The following is a 24,822-nucleotide window of genomic DNA, read 5'->3' as shown; positions in this document are numbered from 1 at the left end:
CAAATAATAAAACAATAAAAAGAAATATAATATAATAAAAAGAAAGTCATAAAATGTATATCTTCGGAACATCTGTGCAATCTGGCAAACGCAAATTTAAACGTTCTCACTCTATTGCCAAATCTACTCAGTAGCCTATGAGGACAATTGCCACAAAACAATTTCTAATAATTAACTGCAATTAATATCAAAACAAACAACAAATATTTATTCGTTCGTATTTTACATACATTAAAAAATAGCAAAATTCATAAAATAATGTAAAAAAGATAGTTTTCAAAGCTTTCTCTGTATATTTGAAGCGTGCAACATATTATACATTATATACATTATAATCACATGGCAACACTGTCAAACTTCAATTCAACGTTCTATGAAAATCTACTGTGGCTAACTTCTCAGACCCTCCAATTTAATGAAGTCCGAAAAATGTTTTGTCTGCAATATTTGAATATTTTTATAGGCAAATATAATTGACTCAATTTAAAAATCGACAACGTCGCTGGTCGCGGCTGTCATTTTTAATTTTGACATTTCGAGTTTTTGAGACACGACACATGACAGCAGAATGATTAGATCTATGGATTAGATCAGATGTTTATAATTTCCAAATTTTAAGATTAAAATGGTGAAATTTTAAATACGATAACAGTGTCACACGTTGATGACAATGTATAAATCATTAATAAACTTAAGTAAAAACGTAAGGATAACAATTATTATTATTAATAATAAATATATTATTATTTGATCATTTCAGGAACTTAGAATTATAAGACAGAAATCTAGTCTGGAAGCTCTAAAGGAACGAATTAAAAATGGTCCCGCTTTGCAAGAATTTATCGAAAGTACTGATCCAGTACTAAAAGAGGATCCAGCCACTTGGGCAGGATATGATGGCAAGTTGAAACGAGAGAAGGGAGAGGAAAAGAGATTGAAATTACCCCCTTGGTTGAAAAGAAGAATACCAACAGGAACAAATTACAGTAAAATCAAAGACCAGTTGAGAAACCTTAACTTGCACACTGTCTGTGAGGAAGCCAGGTGTCCTAATATAGGAGAATGTTGGGGCGGAGGGGAGCATGGCACTGCCACAGCAACAATAATGGTAAAGTTCTTGTTCTGCTTACTCATTAGGTTTGTTCCAACACGACCAAGAACCGTCAGATTACCGTTTCGTTACTAGATAATTAACGCTCCATGGGAACGAAATAATACATTCCATGGTACTGCGCAGGACGGTGATTGTCGTTACAGTTTCTGGACCATCCAAAAGTTCATGTTGGAACAAACATTTTATAAACAATTCTGTTTGTTCATTGGTGGATTGATACCTTTATTGAATGTTGTCACTCCATCTTTCAGGTGGTCAGCCTATACTTCTACTGATTGGTGGTTTATCTCTTGCCATTTTGACCACATGTGTATCCCCCATTCTGCTTATGTAGTTGTTCCATTCTTTTTTTCTATTTAGGGTCCATTCGTTTATGTACTCTACTTTATCGATCTCTCAGCGTATTTCCTGTAATTGTTCTTAGTACTCTCATTTCTGCTGTTTCTAGTAATCTTTGTGTTTTGGCTGTATCAGATCTTGTGTCAGATGCATGTGTTATTATTGGTCTTATGGTCTTACACTGGCTTTATAAAATCTTGACTTCATCTTAGTGTTAATTTGTTGGTTTCACCATATAGTTAGGGTTACCATACATCCGGATTTGAGAGATGTGTCCGGACTGGCGTCTAGATGTGAGAAATGTCCGGATTTTTTTCTTTATTAAAAAAAATAGAAAGCACTTGGCCCAACGGTGGGAAATTTCATTATGCGCAGCACCTAGTTAAGTTGGTCGCACTGCTTGTCAACAGCGCACAAGCACGAGCAGACAATAATCGGTTGACGCACAAGCACGAGCAGACAATAATCGGTTGACAGTGTATAATATGTATTTTAAACTGGCAGAGATTTCGATGTTAGGTGCATATTGTAGCGAAACAGCTGTACTTTTAATAATTGTGCCATATTATATGCTTTTCGCATATATGTACCGGCTGTCAAAATAAGAATAGCTCTCAGCAATATCTCAGGAACCGTTTATAGTACAGCTTTGAGAAAAAAATATTTATATTAAAAGTTGCCTCGGGAAGAGCCTGGAAATTATTTTCATAATTGTAGGTCCACCGCTAGAGGGCGTAATTAAATATCAAAAGTTAAAAAATCAAAATTTTACAAAATTTACCCAATGAAAGGGAACGGGAAATCCAATCATCTTATTCTTCATAAAATTCTGCGCATATTTGATTTTATCAGTTTAAGTCTACCTTTGCCAATAAGAGGGGGGGGGCGAGTGGGAATTTTCTTATGAAAAAAATGGCTGTAAGTCTGGTTCTGCTAAATCGAATTTTGCATACTTGGTCTTGTTGAAAACAGCTCTTGTTCGTCAATGTAAGTGTCTTATTTTCGAAATAGCCTAATAAGTAATATGCAAGTTAGGAGGCATTATTTAATTATTTTCAGAAATCTAGTTTTCTTTGGAAAATATTAAATATGCATTTTTAATCATGTACATATTACAAAATTAGACCAAATTAGCAACATAGTACCGAAAACCGCATGTCGATACCTTTTTTCTATCTCGAGATATCTTAAGAAATGTGTAAATTTTAAACATAACTGTTACTGTCACCGGTAAAAGAGGTTAAGGAATAGTAGTGTGCTATGGAAAAAACAAATAAACATTTTCCAGATGTAAACGTATATAATTAATTAAAACAACACTATAAAATATAACAAAGAAATAAAAGCAACTACTTACTTAGTTTTAGTGACTGCCTAAATGTTCTAATTGTTCCCCATCATTTTCAAGAGTAGATTGAATAGCAACAGATTTAACTGTTTTAGACTTTTAATTATGGGGACGGATTAAAGACCTTTTTTTTTTCCGCTAGGCCCACTACGCGAGAAAACATGATCTAGAATCTAGAGAATACGGAGCACCATTCAAAGCATTGCGAAAGCAGAAATTGAGACTGCTGTTCAATCTACCCTTGCATCGAAAATGATACGCAACAATTTGAACATTTAGGTCGTCACTAAGTAATTGCTTTTATTTCTTTGTTATATTTTATAGTGTTCTTATTGTTGTTTTATTTAATTTTATACGTTTACATCTGGAAAATGTTTCTTTGTTTTTCCATAGCACACTACTTTTCCTTAACCTCGTTTACCGGTGACATTAACAGTTGTTTAATAAAATTTACACGTTTCTTAAGATATCTCGAGATATAAAAAAGGTATCGACATGCAGTTTTCGGTATTATGTTGCTAATTTGGTCTAATTTTGTAATACAGGATTAAAAATGCATACTTGTATTTAATATTCTCCAAAGAAAACTAGATTCACGAAAATAATTAAATAACGCCTACTAGCTGGCACATTACTTATTAGGCTATTTCGAAAATAAGACTCTTACATTGACGAAAAAGAGCTTTCCAACAAGATCAAGTATGCAAAATTCGATTCAGCAGAACCAAACTTACAGCCATTTTTTCATAAAAAGGTTCCCACTCACCCCCACCTCTTATTTGCAAAGGTAGACTTAAAATTGTGAAATCAAATATGCGCAGAATTTTATGAAAAATACGATGATCGGATTTCCAGTGCCCTTTCGTTAGGCAAATTTTGATTTTTTAATATTCAATTACGCCCTCTAGCGGTGGACCTACAATTATGAAAATAATTTGCAGGGTTTTCCCGAGGCAACTTTTGTTATAAATATTTTTTTCTCAAAGCTGTACTATAAACGGTTCCTGAGATATGACCGAGAGCCATTCTTATTGGGACACCCGGTACAATGTAGAAGTAGCAACACAGTCAAATACACATTTTACATTTTCTACAACCGCTTGGACTACCCCTGTCCGGATTTGGCCTTAATAAATTATGGTAACCATACATATAGTGTTATTAAGGCATCCTGCCAGTCTATTTGCTTCTTGTACTTGATTTCTCACTTCTTTGTCCAGGTCACTGTAGCTCGACAGATGTTATGACTTCATTTTTTGGTTTTGTTAGATATTCTTAATAGTTTTTATGATATCTCGGGAACTTCTCTATTACACAGAAGATGCATTACATCTTTAAGTCTTTCTTTGTCAAATGCTTTCTTCAAGTCATCAGACATAGAAATGCTGGTCTATTATACCCTAGTGATTTCTCAATAATTTGCTTTATGGCGAATATTGTATCAGAATTTTAATGGTAAAGTTCTAATAGAAAATATATGCAATTGATTAAAAACGAATTCCTATGTTTAGTTACTGGGTGACACGTGTACAAGAGGGTGTAGATTCTGTTCTGTCAAAACTTCAAGAACACCTCCCTTGCCAGATCCAAATGAGCCTGAAAATACTGCCAAAGCAATTGTCTCATGGGGACTTGACTACATTGTTTTGACCTCTGTTGACAGAGATGGTGAGTCTACACTTGAATCTAACAACTAATACTATAAGGATCTCATATCACACATCCCATTCTAAACCGCAGCAGCTCAAATATTGATATTTTACAGGAGAGCTAAAACAAAATATTTGTTTTGATTCTCCTTCTAATGGCACTACAACCCTTTGTGAGTCTTTGCCTGCTTAATACACTTTTGAACAGGATGTGTGATATAATGTGTATGTTTTATCATACATAAAATGTTTCCTTTTTTTAGATTTACCTGATGGTGGATCAAATCATTTTGCGGAAACTGTAAGAAATATAAAGCAAAAGTAAGTAAAACCACAACTTGCCAACAAACTACATATCACTCAAGCATTTTTTTTATTTCAGGAGCAATACTATTCTTGTTGAATGTCTAGTACCAGATTTTAGAGGCAATTTAGATCATGTTAAGATAATTACAGAAAGTGGATTAGATGTCTATGCCCATAATGTGGAAACTGTTGAATCATTAACTCAATATGTAAGAGACAGAAGAGCTAAATACAGGTAGGTTAATCTTTATGGTCCAGAAGGGATCTGTTTTGAATTGGGCAATTACTATAAGAGTCTATTTTTTGTTGGAATCACTTCAGGATGTCTTCTTCAGCCTGTTTGCATCCACTCATCGACAAAGGCCTTCCCATGCGCTCTCCACTCTTCTCTATTTGGTGCCAGTTTTTCCCTACTTTGGCATTGATGTCATCTAGCCATCGTTTTTGTGGTCTTCCTCTACTACGACTGTGTTTGCATGGTCTCCAATGTACAATGTTTCTCATCCACCTTTCTATGTTTTGTCGTGCCACGCGTCCTACCCAGTTCCATTTCATTTGCACCATTCTTCCAATTACATCTTCCACCTTCGTCAGGCTTCGCACTTCTTCGTTTCGTATATGCTCTCTCAGAGATACTTCCAACATAGCTTATTCGATTGTCCCCTGTGTTGTTCTTAATCTATTGACTGACAACTCTGTAAGTGAGTACATACTGAGAAATATAATTAAAAGGAAAAACGAAATAGGAGAAGACTTATATATTACGTTTATAGATATTAAAGCTGCTTTTCATTCTATAAATAGAGAAGTAATATGGTCAGTAATGGAAGACCTGCAAATCCCGCAAAAGATAGTAAGCGTGGTAAAAAGTACATAAAGAAACGTACTTGCTAAAGTACAAATAAACGGAAACAGATCGCCAATCATAAACCTAAGGAGAGGAATAAAACAAGGGGAGAGTCTCAGCCCAGTTTTGTTTATATTAGTAATGGATAGAGTAATGAAGAGCGCTAAAAGAAAGTCAAGGCAATTACAGTCAACAATAGGGTACAGGAATTTAGTACCAGCGAGAATGGAGGGATTACTATATGCAGACGACCTAGTAATAATAGCAGACAATAAACATAAAATGCAAAAATTAATCGATATCTGGGTGGAAGAAATAGAAAATTTGAAAATGGAGGTAAATGTAAAGAAAACGAAGACCATGATAGTAGTCCAAAAGAAAAAGGAAGAAATAAACCAAACCATATTTAGGTGCAAGAATGAATTAATAGAATCAGTCTCGACGTTTAAATACCTGGGAGTAATAATATCAGAGGATGGAAAGCTAGATCAAGAAATCTCATACAGGGCGAAAAAAGCAAATAAGATCTACTATGCACTAAATAAAACAATATTTGGAAAGCAAGAAATAGATAAAGAAATAAAACTGATATAATGATATATAATATATAACTGATATAGGGTAGCAGCACCATTTTTGGCCATCTTAAGGAATTTCTTGGCCTTAATAAATCATTAAAAATCAAAAATTAGAGCTGCGGACTTGTAATTGAGCAAACGTATGACGTTAACTTTGTTTGATTTAATAGCCACTTACGTTTGAAGTTAAATTATAAGGACATTTTGTTAGGTATTTTTAATTCAGAAAGCATATAAAAACTAACTTTGTACCATTTGTGACCACTTTGCTCCTAATGTGGTTTATTCAGAAACCATTTGTGGCCATTTGTTTAATTCTACATAGATAAGGATGATAGTTTCTAGTATTTTTAGTTACCTAACACATTTTTTTACTAAAGGTAGAAAAATTATATTTAATTACTAGAAATGTTAATAAAATTACATGAAAATGATAGTAGTTTTAATAAAAAAAATTGTTATTACAACAGTTTTAATCAACACGAATTACTAAAATTTATAATATTTATTGATCTCTTCAACAAAAAAGTAACCCCTTGAATTTTTTTTAAAGGTGGTTGAATTTCTTCCATTACCTCATCCTTTTCATACCAAATTTCATCCTTTTTTTGTGGCCACTTCCAATCATTCCCATAGTTTTCCATTGTGCTGATTAAAACCTTGCCATTTTTTTCGTCAGTAATTATTCCTGGGAAAAACTTACTTTCGTACTGTACAATTACGTATGTAGATACTTTGTCCGCAGTACATATGTCAAGAGGGTTCTCTTCAACTACATTCTGTATATTTTTGGCCTCCTCACAGACAGGTTCCTCCCCTGATTCTTGTGTGAGATTGGTCTTTTCTAACCCGTTTCCAATTACTTGTTTTACATCTTCAGGGGCCTTTAATTACTCACGGAAACTGTTTTGTTTATTAGTTCGGTTTTTTTTAGTCTCTTTAGATTTTATCTTAATTCCATTTTTCCTAGAAGTTTTTTTTAGATTCTCTTCTTTACAGGCTCTTTTCGCCTCTTTGTCTTGCTTCTTTTTTCTTTTTTTTCCATTTCAAGTTCTTTTTCTTTTTCTTTAGCCACCGCAAGTTCCAACCATGTATTACATGTTAGCACAGAAGGTAAGATTTCACGCTTTCTGGTTTTCTTGGAAATGTTTTCGTCACTGGGATAAATTAGAATGTTACTTAATAGGTCTACAGGCCTTCTTTTCGGAGTATAGACAATGGTAGTACCAACAGATGAAGTCATTAAGTCAACATTTGAAGGTATAGGCGAGTCCGTCAATTTATTAATAACACTGCTATTTTCCAATAGATCCATCGATTCATTGTCCATAACCACATCAGAATTTTTTGCTAACTCTTTATCTATTAACATTTCTGTAGCATTGTCTATGAAACTGCTTTCTTTAAAGGAAGGATTATTATACTCTGGAAAGTCAAATTCTACAATATTAGAGACTGTTGGAGTTGATGTTAGTACATTATTATCTTCCACTTCAATTACAATGCAATTGTCTACCATATAATGGTTAGGAATTTCCTCAGCCGACAATTTGCTGACACTCTCAATAGGGTCATGTAATAAATCTTCTTCGTTTTTAAACTGTACCCATATATTGTACAATGATTCATCAAAAGCATCGTATTTGGACTGTTTGAATTGTTTTAAAACGTCGGGATGAATTTTAGACTCCAAATATTTTAAATGTGTCAGACAAGTTTTCGTTTTGCTAGAGACTACTATGGGTTCTTTCTTTAATGTGATTTTAGAATAATCTACGTTATTAGCAGAAAACGGAAAAAGTCCACATGTTTTAAACCCATTTTGTAGAGATTTAGTAAAATCAGTTTCATCCATAATTTTTTGAAGGAGTTGTGGAATGTCATGTTTTTTGACATCTCTGCCGTTGTGAAATCTGTACATTTTTACTTCAGTTTTCCACTTACTTTTTAACGGAAAAAAGAAATTGACATCCAACGGCTGAAGGATGTGTGTCGTATTTGGATGTAAACACACAACTATAATTTTATTCTCAATGCACAATCGACTTAAAGGCAAACTTAAATGCGAGGAATGTCCGTCCAAAAAAACTATAATCGGCAACGCAATATTACTTTCGTGAATAAAAGGAATAAACACATTTGAAAAGTATTCGTAAAAACACTTTGATGTCATCCATCCTTTGGGTGATTTTTCAACTCCCCAGTCTCTTGGAATATTTTTGCAGATCTTCTCAGGAAGCCGATCATATTTAAAAAGTGTAAGGGGTGGTGCCATTTTCCCTAAAACATTTGCTGTTATTAAAGTGGTTATATTTTCTTTGTCCGAGGAGGATGAAGTATTGTAAACTGGAAGACCTTTCTCCGCTAAAATTAAACCGCCTTTTGGACATAAATAGAAAGACGTCTCATCCATATTCCAGATTCTTGCCGGATCATCCAAAACATGCTTATCATCTCCAAGTAAATCCAAAGTTTCTTTGAACCAGTTTCGGATTTTTTCTTCAGTAATTAATGATCTGGCTCTATTTATGTATTCAGACTGCTTTAATGAGAGTTCTGGAAATCTACGCATAAATAGATGAAACCACTTCCTCCCAGGAGTATTTGCTTTAAAAGGGGTTTTTAGTTGCCTGTCTTCTACCAATTTTTTTATTGAAAAATAAAGGCCTTCTCGACAAATAGGAAAACCCATTTTAGCTGTAGTTTTGATCCAGTGTACCAGCCGATCTTCTATGATCTTCCCTAAAACTGGACTTCTTCCGACTTTGCCTGATGTTTCTGGAGCTCTTCCACTTAACTTATTGCGTATTGTGGAACGGGGTACTTCATACAAATTACATGCTGTACTTACTTTCATTCCACCTCGAATAGCTTCCAATGCATTCTTTACTTGCTGAGGTTCGTATTGAAAAAATGTTCGTTTTGGTCGTTGTCGTACATTATTATTTTTTTTCTTGATTTCAATTTTCTTTTTACTCCGTGCTGTAATAATCTGTATCTGTAATAATAACAAACATTTATAAATAAATTATTAGTTATATTTTTATGTACATGATGTTTTACCGGTAACGGTATAGTTTCTTATTTGTTTTAAATAAATGTCAATGTATAGTAAATGCATACTCCAGGGTTCTCCATAAAAAAATTATATTTTTGTTTTACAACCCCATTTTGGGATACCTTGATTATTACAAAATATTTTTAAATCATTTTGTTAACGAACGGTCCGTTGCGAGTAAAACACCCTGTAGAGTATAACTGGCTACTATGGGAACACGCGTGTTTTTAAAGTAGTCAGTAAATTATGTCATATGACCAAAATTGGATTTAACTGTTCCATTAGTAGCCACTATTAAACAGTTGCTGTGGCCACAAATAGGTCAGAAGTGTTCTAATAGTAGCCAGCAAATGGCCATTAATGGTGTGAATACAAAAATAAGTGTTCCATTTGTGGCCACCCAATTTAATAATGTATCGAGATAAAATAAGGAGTTTAAAAACAGATGAAATCGTAAAGAAATCATACCCAAAACTTAAAATCATACGTTGATCACAAAATTTTAATATTTGGCTTAAATACAGCTTAAATAAACTTACCTGTTTTCTTACGTATATCGTTAACAGAAGGTCTAATACACAGTGTCACCTACTTCAAGAATAAGTAGAAACTAACCTGTAAATCAGAATAAGTCGCAAATTGTAGAGCCATCGTGTTAGAACGAATATAGTCGAAATTCTTCCGATTTCCGTAAAGGCGGTAAACTCGGACCTTATTATATTAGATTATTGGTTTAGGTGGCCACTAACGGTGAAGTGGCCAAAAATGGTGCTGCTACCCTACTGATACAATGCAATATCTGTACCAACTTTAATATATGCAAGTGAGACGTGGGTAAACAATGCAAAAATATACAGTACAATAAACGCAGCGGAGATGAAGCAGCTGAGAAAAATAACAGGAAAAACGAAATTGGACAGAATAAGAAATGAAGGTATTAGCGTTGATTGGGGTATTGTATTGGTTACAATACAATACCTCAATCAACGGTATTAGACAAAGACTGAAACAGGAATCGATAATAACCAAGATCCAAAAAAGAAAATTAAAATGGTATGGACACATTAACAGAATAGATCAAGGAAGACTGCCAAAGCAGGTGATGGAATCAAAAAGATATGGTAAAAGAAGGAAAGGGAGGCCAAGGAAGAGATGGATCGATCAGATTATAGAAATTGGACAGGAAAAAGGGAAAACACTTCAACAAATGAAAGAGTTAGCAAAGGACCGCAAGAAATGGAAGATATGGATAGAAGATGAATAAAACCTCCGACGCCCCTGAGGGGCATAAGAAGTTTCGAGAAAAAAGAAGAAGAAATTCATTTTTAAACCGATTTTCTCAGATTCTCGTTGAAGCTCTTTCAGCATGCAGATCAGTTCCTCTGTATTCTTGCTTCAGGATGTACCTGCCTAATTTTTTACTTAACAAAATAAATTTTCGACTATTTAAAATGCTTATTTTTGGGCCCAGCATAATTTTGCAAATTTACAATTTTTTTGACACTGGATTGCAAAATTCTTATGCAAAAACTATTAAACCTATCATAACGAAATTTAGCACACGTTTCCGTCGTATTATAAAGCTTTCCTAGACAGAATATGAAAGGTGTATGTTATGTTTAACAGGTCGAAATAATTTAAAGAAAAATGTCCATATTTTGCACATTTTTCCCAATTAATGCTATTTTTAACAATAATAATTAAAATTTCAATTTCTAGCTAGTCAAATCTTACTTAAAATTGAAAAACGAAACTTTTCTTCCATCATTTTTTAGGAGCAATATGTCTTGAGTTATAGGCGAAAACATGGGTGCAAAAATGTTCAATTCTTTTTCAGATTTTGTTAAATAAAAAAATTAAGCACAAGGTTTGCGACTGATGCAAATTATGATTATTGATACATGGTACATTCTGAATATATAGGGCTTTTATTCACACTCATTTTTTTCGAGCTTCTGTCATATGTTGTATAATCCGTGCATATTAATATTATACACAGATTACACAACTTACGACAGAAGCTCGAAACAAATGACAATCGATGAAAAGCCCTATTCCAGCAAAATAGTAGACTCACCATGGTAAATGTCCGTTATACTAATTTAATTACTTTGCCTTTGTCGTTTGTCATGTCATTCATAGAATTTCGGCGCAGTATCGGGTTACGTCGGTTCCAGGGTTCCATTTTTGTTGGGGAGCTACAAATCTTCGAAGGTACACCGATGAGGACAGTTTCTCCATGTAAGAAGATGTTCCATATTTAGCCCAGTCGGGATACCATTTGACCTTGCATTAGGAGCTGCCCCAAATTTTATTTTTCTAATCTTTAGGGGGGCCAATACTAGTATAAATTTAAAATCTCGACTGAATTTGACCGTTGCGTTAGCCGCCATCTTGATTTTAAACGAGAACCGTTTTTGCTCAATATCTCCGCAATTTTCAACTTTTCGACAAAAAATATATAAACTGAAATTGTTGAAAATGCGATTTTATATACTTTGGTTTATTATAATTTTTTTCGTGCGGTCCATATTTTCCGAGTTATGGGGAAAAACAGTGACAGTTAAAGCATAATTATTGATTTATTGAATTATCTCGTTTATTATTACTTTTACAAGAAATTTTAACCTATACAAAAATGAAGAGAATTAAATTTTTTACAATTTTGATCTCTTTTATTTTTTTGATAAAATCAATATTTAAGGTAGTACGTATGCGGTAAAACGCGAGCGTAAGACCCGATTGATTTTAAAGCAATTGTTTTTGTTCAATATCTTCCCCATTTTCAACTTTTCGACAAAAAGTGTAAGGACTGAAATTGTTGCAATTACGATTTACTACAATTTTTCGAGAGAACCAGTGGCGGGTCCAAAATAAAAAAAAATTGTCGAAATATTAAAATATGTTAGCTGACATGAAACTTAATTATCGACAGACAAATTCAACCAATAAAACCCGCTAGTTAATAAAATTAAGTGAACTTAATGCATATAAGTTATTATTTATGTCTTTTATGTACTTAGTTTGGTTGGTGTTTCATTGGAAGTTTCAAAAATTGTATAAAATATAATTCTCTTTATTTTTGTTTATGTACAATTATGTCGTAAAGTTAATAATAAATGAGACAATTGAATAATAATTATGCTTCCCCTCCGCCTCCACGATTTTCCTCCTTAACTCGGAGAATATTGATTGCATAAAAAATTGTGGAAAAGAAATTGTAGGAAATTGCGTTTCCAACAGTTTTAGTTCCTACCGTTTTTGTCGAAAAGTTGAAAATGGCGGAGATATTAAGCAACAACGGTTCTCCTTTTAAATCAATATGGCGGCTAATGCAACCGCGGAATTCAGTCGAGATTTTAAATTTACGCTACTATTGATCTCCCCTATAAAGGATATAATTATAAAATTTGGGGCAGCTCGGAAAAAAGATTCAATTCAGTAATTATGCTCCCCCCACCACTTTTTACTATTTTCCCACTTAACTCGGAAAATATCAACCGCATGAAAAAAATTGTTAAAAAGAAATTGTAGGAAATCGTATTTGGAACAATTTAAGTTGAAAATGGCGTAGATATTGAACAAAAACAATTGCTACAAAATCAATCAGGTCTTACGCTCGCGCCATTATCGCATACATACTACCTTAAATATTAACTTTAGCAAAAAAATGAAAGAAACGAAAATTGTGTAGAATTCAATTGTCTCTATTTTTGTATATAAACATTTTTGTCGTAAAACTAAGAATAAACGAGATAATTCAATAATATATATAACTACTTATATATAACTGTCACTATTTTCCGGTATAACTCGGAAAATATCGATGGCACGAAAAAATTGTAAAAATAGAAATGATAGAAAATTACATTTTCAACAATTTTGGTTGTCATACTTTTTGTCGAAAAGTTGAAAATGGCAGAGATATTGAGCAAAAATGGTTCTCGTTTAAAATCAAGATGGCGGCTAACGCAATGGCGGAATTCAGTCGAAATTTTAAATTTACACTAATGTTGATCCCCCCTAAAGATTAAAAAAATAAAATTTGGGGCAGCTCCTAACGCAAGGTTAGGCCTGTTATTCGTCTAACCCGACTGGACTAATTCTGTATTTCTCTACAGTCACAGTTCACATGATCTTGGTCTATTTTCCGCAGAGCTGGATTTAAGGCAGTGGGGGCCCCTGGGCAGAATTGGTGTGGGGCCCTATCTCCTACCATTAAACAAATTGTTGTTAGAACTATGGTATGGTTAAAGTCCGGGTACTTTTCGAGATTTTTTAACTGAAAATTCCTTGATTATGTTGAGCATGTCTAGTTGCTTTAAGGCATTGCGTTCAATGCTCATTATAAAGAGATGGTTCAAACGCTCTTGGCCTATCATAGACCGAAGTTGATTTTTAATTAAGAGGATGGGTACGTATTTTCGGCTGCAATGCTATTCAAATGGGATTCATTTTTTTCGAATCCTGAGAAAACTAATAAGTATTTTTGAAAAATTTAAACGCAGAATAAAAGATTACGTTATTAGTGAGGGCCGAAAGTCCCTGAGAACTTCTATAATGTTTATTTTAATAAGTTACAGAAGTGAAAAACTAAGAGAAAATTTAGTGTGATTTTTAATTTCAAATATCTCATTCAAAATAAACTTTTTATTTATTATAAGGGACTTTCGGCCCTCGGTAATAATTTAGTCTTTCATTCTGCGTTTAAACTTTTTAAAAGTATTTATTAGTTTTTTCAGGATTCGAAAAAATGGACACCATGTCCATGATAATATTTTCCAAATCTATCTTTGTCTTACAACGCACTCAGTCGAATAGAATATTGTCAGCATATTGTCAGTCAGACCGTGACAATCAGTGACAATTTTAAATATTTGACGTGGCATCGGGAATATTTTGAGTTGTTGACTAAATAATATTGATATATTATAGTGTATTTGATAAATAATTGATTTAAGACGTGAATTAATTATTTATATGGGAAATAAGCCACAATTAAAATGAAAAAAATAATTTTATTAACGTTTCAAATCGGGTGCCGTTGTCAAAATACAAAATATTACTAAAATAAACTAAAGTGTTGTTGCTAAGCAAAAAAATTCTTCTAATAATTTATTTAATCTCACTCATTTATATTGGCAATTCAGACATATATTATACATTTTAAAGTAGAAGACTTTAAAATGATATTGCCAATATTTATGAGTTGCGTTATTATAAAAAAATTATTTTTTTTTTCATTTTAATTGTGGCTTATTTCCCATATAAATAATTAATCATAAAAATGCCACAAGGAAATAGCTTCAGAACAACATTAAGACGTGAACTTAATAAAACGTTATTTATTGTGTATTATTTGTGGAAGATCCAAGCAAAGAATACATCAGGATAATGTATTCTGTGATCCAAGTATTTTGTTGTTGAAGATGTTCAAAATTGTAAGCGTTCCATAGTAACAATATATTATTAAAAATCACTTTAACACTTTTTCTCTTTTCTCGATTGAGTATTAGTTTTTGTTGTACATATAAATTATTTATTACAATCGTTGAATAGATAGTTAGTGAAAAAATTATCACATTTATTAACGGAATTAATAATTTGCAATTATACAATAAATAACAGTTATCCAAGGACATTCAGAGGTCATCTCTTTAAGTTAATGATGACATTTTCAAGTATAATGACATTCTAGTAATGTTTACATATCCATACCAGTATGAATTTTACTACACGTAATTTGCCGTGTAAAGACAGAAAAAGTAGGGATAACCGTAAAATATTTGCTAATTATGTACCCATGGCCCTAACTTAAATTTTTAGAATGATCTCTCTCCACTGCAGTTAGTTACCATCAAAACTAAATATAAACGAAGTGTCACTACTACAACGTTTGGAACCGCATCATTAATATTTTTCTCTTTTAACCGTCGGTACATTTGAAGTTCTTTACTTATAGTTGATGAACCGATTTCCTCTTTAAATGAATTGCAAAATTCTACAAATTGTACTAGTTCGACACCTAGTTTTTGATCTAAAATCTAAATCATTGCTATAATTGTCGGTAAGCTTCAATTTCATTGGGAGTTAAATTTTCCAAATAATGTAAAAATCCAAAGTTGGAATGGATGAATTCATATGCCGAAAGCCTATGACTTAAAGAGGAAATGATCTATAATAGCTATAAAATTTTGAGTCCTACATTTCTCTGATGTCATTTCAGTCTCTGAAATATTCCTTAAAAGAATATAAATTTTTTAATTTATTTAAGTGCGGCCACTCCTAAATTAAGGTCAATCTTTGGATCTTGGAGAATACGACTTGTGCTGTTTGTCCTCTCTAAGATTTCATTCCAAAATATTGCAAATATCCCTGTTTTCAGTAAACACACTCGATTATACAAACCATTTGTATCGCTACGAGTTTCAAATTGTTGCCCATCGTCTTTTGAAATTTTGGATAATGCTCCGTTAATCTGATTATAACCTTTAACTAGTTCTTTTGCGGCATCACTTCTAGACGACCATCTAGTAGTATTTACTCTTTTTTAGGAACAATAATATTTCTGCCATGGTCGGCGTTGCGCTCGCTTAAAGGCGTTTTTAAACATTTGATTAACAAGTTGTATCTACATGTAGAGGATGTGAAAAATGCATAGGATTCATACAGTCCTTCCAAGAAATTAAAGAATTCTATGGCAGCAGGACAACACTTAGCTGCAGCTTTAGCAACTAAATTTAGAGAGTGGGCGACACATGGAATCTACAACGCCAAGATATTATGTTATCTAAATTTTAGCTGAACACCATTGTATTTTCCACTCATAACTAACGCATTGTCGTAGGACTGTCCCCTGCAGTTTTTCAAATCGATATCATCTCCTTGCAAGAATGCTATTAAAGCATTAAATATATCTTCTGCTTTATGACCGTAATTTGCCAAAAATACATTTTTAATAGGAGAGAAACCTTCCATATAACAAAATATTACAGTTAATTGATTGACAAATTTATTCTATGTGAATAATGTGCTGATTTTTTTAAGTTTGGGGCTTTGTGGGGCCCCGGGCAGCTGCCCAGCCTGCCCCCTTAAGTCCGGCCCTGATTTTCCGCCATTTTACCATGTTTTATTTTACTGGAGCGACCCCCTTTCTTATCTTATTCATAGTTTTCCACGTTTTAATGTTTATAGACTGGCTGGTCCATTGAACCTGGGGAAGGGGAAATTACTCAGGCGGTTCATCCTGCACTGTTCCAAGAAAGCTTTTCCTGGCTTTTAGTCGCTTTCGTGGTATTCGAGCTTTGTATAGGGCATGTCGTTCGTCCGCGATCTGTTCCTCTATGTGCTCTGAAATGCCTCTGCGTATTGAAGGTTCTGCAAATCCCGCTTAGTGCAGTCCCTGAAGGTGGATATGAGCTATTACCTCCGATTTCGTTGAATCTCCATCGATTGTCATGAAAATTGGTGAGTGGTTAGAGGACATCTCAAGGAACAAAGCTGACATGGTGCCAACTTGCGCTTTTACCCTGGGGGTGGATGCCACCCCTCCTCAGGGGTGAAAATTATTTTATTAAAAATAACCCCACAATTCGATAGAGGGACAAATTATGAGCAAAATTTGTTGTATAAAGTTATTAAAATAAATCAAAACTTTTTGAGTTTTCAACGATTTGATCAAAGATTTTAATTTTTCGTGAGAAAAATGCATGTTTTTAACCGATTTTTCATAAATAACTAAAAATCTATAAGTTTTTACAAAAAAAGTTATTTTTATCAAAATTGAGGCTAATAAAAAATTAAATAAACTCCTTACTAGAAAAACCTTTCAATGTTAACTAAAAGTGAGTTCTAGTTAATTGAATGTATATTTCTTTCGTCGAGTACCCAAATCTAAGTATTCAAGCTTAAATGTCGGGAAAATGATGCATTTTATAACATAAACTTATTAATTGTTTTTTTTTGTAAATAACTCCGTTAATTTTTAAGATATCAGGTTTACCTAAAAACCATTTAAAAGTTGATTCCAAGAGCTATTAAAAACGTCGAATTTAGTCTACAGGGTGATTGATTAGTAGGGTAAAGCTCAATAGCTCCGCTATAGTAATAGATAGCAATAAAAGTTAATAACAAAAATTTTAGCCACCTTTGAGCTTCACATTACAAAATTAGTTAGAATTTAACAGGGTGTTCGATAACACAGTGGCAGACCTAACTTATATTTTTTTTTTAAATGGAACACCCTATATTTTATTTTATATTCGAAATCCTGTTAACTTCTCCATCACAAAAATATAAAGGTTTGTAATGTTATACAGGGTATTTACAAAGTTATATCCAATTTTGTATGAAAATCGTAACAAGTTCAACTCCCTGTTTAAATAAAAATAAGCACAACAGCAATGGTTTATTAATGCCATATTTTTTTATTTATTGTCAAAATTTTTAAGAATTATTGATATTGCCAATTTTGTTTATATCAAATACAGGGTGAGTCAAAACGCAAGTACATTATTTTCTCAGTAATGTTAAATGGAACACCCTGTATTTTATATCATTATTGAAAAGTAACATTAACGTACTTTAATTTTTATATAACATTCCCTATGCCCAAATTTATTAGTTTTCGAGATATTTTCATTTTTCAGAGCAAATTATTTTAGGTGTTTAAATTTATCTAAATTTTAAGTAAGCCATGACTGAATTGACAATTGAAGATTACCGATTATCAATCCGGTAATCAATGTAACACTGTAGCAGATAAAGAAATAAAAGTAATTTATTAGTAATACATTTTACAAACAAAAACACAACCACTACATGCAACATTTTTGAAAAAATTAAAAACTATCTTTTTATGTAAATGCAACAAATAAACAAAGAAAATTAGTAATAAATTTTATAAAAAAACACACAAACACAAAATACAATATTTTGTGAAGAGAATTAAACACTACTTTTGTATGTAAATGTAACAATGTAACAAATAAAGAACGAAACATAATTTATCAGTAATACATTTTGCAAAAAAACATGTTTGAAAAAATTAGAAGCTACTTTTAATAAAATATTTTTAATATTTAATTACATAAGGTGTTCAAAATTATCTCCTAACACATTTATGTACGCCTAAAAACAATCATTGAATGAGCTACTTTACGGAGCATTTGTAAATTAACACATCGAAATACACTTTGTATTCTATTTTTCACCTCATCCCTTGTTGTTGGAGGTATTTTATAAACTTCATTATTAACGTAACCCCAAAAAAATCAGTCCAGTTTATTATATTCTGGTGATTTGGGTGGCCACGCTACTGGTCCATTGAAAAATGAAAATATCTCGAAAACTAACAAATTTAGACATAGGGAATATTATCTAAAAATTAAAGTACGGTAATGGTACTTTTCAATAGTGATATAAAATACAGGGTGTTCCATTTAAAATTACTGAGAAAATAATGTACTTGCGTTTTGACTCACCCTGTATTTGATATAAAGAAAATTAGCAATATCGACCATTCTTGAAAATTTTGACAATACGGTAACAAAATATGGCATTAATAAACCATTGTTGTTTTGCTTATTTTTATTTATACAGGGAGTTGAACTTGTTACGATTTTCATATAAAATTGGTTATAACTTTGTAAATACCCTGTATAACATAACAAACCTTTATATTTTTGTGATGGAGAAGTTAACAGGATTTCGAATTTAAAATAAAATATAGGGTGTTCCATTAAAAAAAAACATAAATTTGGTCTGCCACTGTGTTATCGAACACCCTGTAACATTCTAACTAATTTTGTAATGTGAAGCTCAAAGGTGGCTTAAATTTTTGTTATTAACTTTTATTGCTATCTATTACTATAGCGGAGCTATTGAGCTTTACCCTACTAATCAATCACCCTGTATTAAACCTCTTACTTTTTTTAAAATAAAAGGTTAAATGGCCCCGGTTACATGGTTCTCGCAGCAAAATTGAAATTTTAAAGGTTTCTCTCTCGGTTATTTTTTACTCTACGGAAATAGTAAAATGGGTAAAGTATTTGGAACAGAAAAAACTAAAATTTAGTTGAGACTAAGGACAGGTTATTTGGACCAAAATATGGCTATTGGGCCAAATATGCCTTAATAAAATGTTGCTGAGAAAAAAGATACAGGGTGTTAAAGTTAATTTTTGTTTTTCGTTTTTTGCTAATAGTTTCCCTGTATATTTATAAATTGCTATCAAAATTGGCACAGAGGCATAATCTTAGACAAGAAATAGTATTTTATCTACAATTTTACGTTTTGTCATAGAGGGCGCCACGTGGATCATTCCTGATGATCAAATTGAGTCTAAACTTTTTCTGATGAAACTTTTTAGTAATTTTTATTAGAAAATATGACGTAAACATCATTTTTACGTAAAATTGGTACTCTTGTTTAAACATGATAATTTCAACCGTTTTCGATAAAAACGCAGTCGAACTGCTTAGGCTACGGCTCCACGGGCGAGAAATTGTCGCTAGCAGCAGCAGTAAAATGAACTTAAGGTTCCGCGGAACGGAATGGGAATAGCCCAACTGAACCGACTACGCACAAGTCCTGTAGTCGGTACAGTTCGGCTATTCCTATTCCGTTCCGCGGAACCTTAAGTTCATTTTACTGCTACTGCTAGCGTCAATTTCTCGCCCGTGGAGCCGTAGCCTTAGAGTCTTAAAAAAGGATATCAAATATTATTTCATTTATGAAAAGTATGCTTTGGACTGTCAGATAATTGTTGTTGGTAAATGTCATTTGTTCAGAGTAAATTATTTTTGATGTGACAGTGTAGTGTTGTGTTGCATTTTTTAAAAGTAATCATTACTTTTTTGATTGAAATGCCTCGTCACAATCATTTCAGTTGCAACTTTGTTTATTAGTTTGGTATTTGATATCCCCTTCTGAGTGCCTGAAATCTTCAATTGCGTTTTTATCGAAAACGGTTGAAATTATCATGTTTAAACAAGAGTACCAATTTTACGTAAAAATGATGTTTACGTCATATTTTCTAATAAAAATTACTAAAAAGTTTCATCAGAAAAAGTTTAGACTCAATTTGATCATCAGGAATGATCCACGTGGCGCCCTCTATGACAAAACGTAAAATTGTAGATAAAATACTATTTCTTGTCTAAGATTATGCCTCTGTGCCAATTTTGATAGCAATTTATAAATATACAGGGAAACTATTAGCAAAAAACGAAAAACAAAAATTAACTTTAACACCCTGTATCTTTTTTCTCAGCAACATTTTATTAAGGCATATTTGGCCCAATAGCCATATTTTGGTCCAAATAACCTGTCCTTAGTCTATGTCCCTATAGTTATGACTCACCCTGTATATCATTTTTTACGTATATTGAGTATTTCTGGCGTTATTATCAAAAGAAAATGAAAAGTACGATAATTTTAAAAATTCTGATTTTTTTTAAATTGTATCTTTTTTTCAAAAATATGCATTCTAAACCGGTCACAATTGTTGAAATCATTAACTATGTTAACCTAAAGAAATTCTTGTGAGGATTACTACAAATTTTAATTTTTGTGGAAATGGCGTATGTTTTATTTTTCACTTTTTCCTAAAAAAATCGAAAGGGTTCTCTTATTTTCATCATAACTTGCTTAATTTTGATGCTATTAACTTCTACTGGAGCTCATTTGATAGGTATCCCGAAGTACTTTGATAAGTACTTAACAAGTATATTCTATAAAATACATCGTTTTCCTGTTATGTAAGCTTGAATACTTAGATTTGAGTACTCGTCGAAAAAAATATATATTCAATTACCCATAACTCACTTTGAAATAACATTAGTTTAGTTGTTTAAGTGGGGAGTGTATTAAATTTTTTATTATCTTTAATTTTGGTAATAATAACTTTTTTACAAAAGCTTATAGTTTTTGAGTAATACGTGAAAAACAGCTTTAAAACATGCATTTTTTTTTAAGAAAAAAATAAAATCTTTGATATTTAATAACTCAAAAAGTATTGATTTATGTTAATAACTTTATATAACAAATTTTACTTTGTAATTTTACTTTGTAATCTATCAATTTCTGGTATTATTTTTAATAAAAAAATTTCACCCACGAGAAGGGGTGGCATCCACCCCCAGGGTAAAAGCGCAAGTTGGCATCATGTCACCTTTGTTCCTTGAAGTATTTTCTAACTACTCACTCATTTTCATGAAAATCGATGAAGGTTCAAGTTCAACGAAATCGGAGGTGAAAACCTTCAGTGACTCCACTAGCTGGTTTATATAGATTTGAGAGTGGCGTTGGTTTCGTGCACCCCGTTACTATCCTGCGTGTCTCATTTAGCAAAGTATCAACTTGTTTGGTGTGGGCAGATCTGCCCCAAACGGGGCACTCATATTCAGCAGTTGAAAAACACAGTGACTGTGCCGTTGTTCTTAATATGCCAGGACATGCACCTCATTTACTTCCGTTAGGTTTCTGAGTATGTTGTTCCTAGTTGTTACTTTCCCTCTCGTTTTTATGCAATATTTTCTGTAAATGAGGGACCGGTCCAGAGTTCCTCCAAGATATATATCGAGGGTATACGAGCAGATTGCACTAAGTCAAAAATCACTGTTTTGAGAAAATCAAGTTTTAGTAAGATTTTTAAATACAGTCGAACCCGCTTATTGGAATAGCCTTCGTGCCAAGCAAAAATATTCTTATAACCGGGATATTCTAATAACAGATCAATATTGGCTACTAGAAATGTTTCGGGTCCTCAAATTTCTATTCCTTAAACCGGGATATTCCTTTAACAGGTATTCTAATAAGCGGGTTCGACAGTATAAATCAAAATTACACAAAAAGTATCACTTTTAGCTTAATTCTATTACTTGTATAGAAATAATGAACTGACTTGGTTCATTCTGCTTGTTCATAATGTTACTATTTTACACAAGTAGACACACAACTAATCCCATTTTAATGTTAATTTTAGTTGTATCAATTTTACCATTTCGGCATTAAAAAAATCCTGTTGAAAAATAAAAATAAAAAATGACAAATAAATAATCATCTATTTGCAAAAAGCAAATAGATGATTAGTCTTCTTTATCTAGACCAGGGCATTTAGGATTTTTAAATACTGTACATAGAAACTTATAACTTTTTGAATTGTGTTCAAGATGATGTCAGAAAAAAAATCTTACAATAGAGAAATGGATGGAAATGCATACTTGCATTTTAAAAGTGCAAAGAATGCATCCAAAGGTGCATAAACATGTGTATAAACAAATAAGTGTATTGAGGGCCAGATTTTGTCACTTGATGTTTTTTTTTGGTCTCAGACGCCATCAGAACCGGCCACCGGAGCACGAGGTGCCCAGGTTCACTGCTAAGGCACATGATCTGGAGTTTCGTGGGTTTTCGGCAAATTGATGGAAGCAGATTAATCGAGGGTTTTTGGGGCCGCTGAATAATAATACGACATCAGAACCGACCCCCGATGCACAAACACCCTCCAAACTCTATAAGGCAACATGCCTTAGCAGTGACCTTGGGCACCAGGTGGTCCGGGTTCGTTTCTGATAGCGTATTGGTACAAAGTGACCCCAAAAACCGCCTATAGTCGGTTCGCTAAACTCAGACACAACTGGCTAGTGATTTTAGTAAGAATTTTTTTTGTTTTTGGCCAATTTTCCCAAAATTTTCCCAAAATTGGCAAAATTACTAACTATTTAGTAATTATTAACTATTTAGTAATTATTTTTTTGCCAATTTCATCAAATTGGCAAAATTACTTACTAAAATCATTAGCCAATTGTGTGAGTTTAGCGAACTGACTATAGTAATCTATTTGCGTGCATTAAGTGCCAAAATCCCTCGAAACTTCAAAGATGCCGTGACCCTAGATACCAGGTGTCCGTTCTGAAGGTGTATTCGTCTTTAGCACACCCAAAGACTCCCTGAGTAATCTGTTTGCTGTGAAACTGTGCCCTAGGTACCCCGAGGGTCGGTGCTGATGGCGAATTCGTATTCAGCGACCCCAAAAGCCCCCGAGTGACAAAATCTGGCCCTTAATTAGCTTCACATGTCTATGCACTTTTGGATACATTTTATGCAGTTTAAAATGCAATTATTTTAACCCATTTTTCTATTGTAGACTTTTTCCCGACATCATCCTGAACACAATGCAAAAAGTTGCAAGTCTCTAGGTGCTGTATTTAAAATCTATTTACTCCGGTGATTTTAGTGCTAAATGATCTAATCTGAACCATAGACATCAGGTTCCGGCAGAACATTGATAATTTTTTCATCAAACGGCAAATCTTCGTAACACCTGTGAAATACTTCTGGCTTCTGGTATTACTTTCTTCTCGCATAACTGCATTAACTCATTCTTTTTGGAACAACTAATTTTAATCGTAGTAGAGTAAAATTTTGGAAAATTTTCAATATTCAAAAATAGCTTGATTTATGAGTTGTCACATTTATGGCCATTTAATTAGATAAAATGTTTCTCTTTTTCGTACATTAACCTTTTGATTTAAACCTAACGATAGGTATGCAGATTGTACAATCAGAATGTTCTTAAGTCAACGTTAATGCAGTGTTGTATGTTCGGTTTTCGCAAAAATAGTACAAGCAGACTGCATTAAGAGTATCATGCATTCTACTAGTAAATGAAACAGTCAAACTGACTTAGTATTAAATTTTTATCTGTTATTATAATAAGTACGACTTAGTGTGTTTTTGCAGTATATAGAGCATACCTTTTTATATACGACTGCATTAATAGTTGAATAACTAAAAAAAATGACTTAGTGCGTTCTGCTGGTATACCCTCGATATGTTTGTCTGTATGTTTTAATGTATTATACCATTCTACGAAATTTTGAGTTCTCGCCAGGCTTCCTTTGCGCGAAGCTAGAAGGCGCAAACTTGGGATTTAGAAGGATTATGTCTCAGGGAATTCTGCAGATAGTACGTTGTCATTGTGTTTAAGGTATTTAAGGAGTTTTTCCTCCACCTCTTCAAAACCATTTCCTTGAGCACATATTGCAAGTAAATGTCCAATATGGTTTGCTTTTCGCAGATCCCACCTAGACTTTAATCCTTGTTTCAGTTTTATAAAAAAACTATTTTCTATTACAGACAATCGCTAGCAACTCTACAAGCTGCCAAAGAATTCAACCCGAATCTCATAACCAAATCATCAATAATGTTGGGTCTGGGTGAAACAGACTACGAAGTAGAACAAACCCTCAAAGATCTGAGAGAGCATGACGTGGACTGTGTCACTTTAGGCCAATATATGCAACCAACCAAAAGACATTTGAAAGTTGTAGAGTATGTCACTCCAGCCAAGTTCCAACACTGGGAGAAAGTGGGAAAAGAACTTGGTTTTCTGTACGTAGCCAGTGGTCCGTTGGTCAGAAGTTCCTACAAAGCTGGAGAGTTCTTTATAGCTAGCATATTAAAGAATAGGAAGACCAGTACAGCCCAGTGAAGTGCTAGGAACTATAAATCAGAAATAGAGATGTTCAAATTAAACTTCATTTGTAAATAAACTTAATTGATTGTGTTAATTGTTTCT

General features: G+C 32.9%; 1 protein-coding gene across 1 annotated transcript; it reads left to right on the top strand.

The window, feature by feature from the left end:
* Nucleotides 1-436: 436 nt before the first annotated feature.
* LOC114328949 (lipoyl synthase, mitochondrial) lies at nt 437-24,819 on the top strand. The gene is made up of 6 exons (XM_028277941.2): nt 437-703; nt 761-1,108; nt 4,313-4,469; nt 4,714-4,771; nt 4,833-4,991; nt 24,381-24,819. The coding sequence occupies exons 1-6, from the start codon at nt 665-667 to the stop codon at nt 24,733-24,735; spliced, it is 1,116 nt and encodes a 371-aa protein (XP_028133742.2). The 5' UTR covers nt 437-664; the 3' UTR covers nt 24,736-24,819.
* Nucleotides 24,820-24,822: the final 3 nt, after the last annotated feature.

Source organism: Diabrotica virgifera, chromosome 1 (genome assembly GCF_917563875.1).
Source record: "Diabrotica virgifera virgifera chromosome 1, PGI_DIABVI_V3a".
NCBI lineage: Eukaryota > Metazoa > Arthropoda > Insecta > Coleoptera > Chrysomelidae > Diabrotica > Diabrotica virgifera.
The sequence above is the reverse complement of the archived record's forward strand: the minus strand, read 5'-3'. Positions and strand labels throughout refer to the sequence as shown.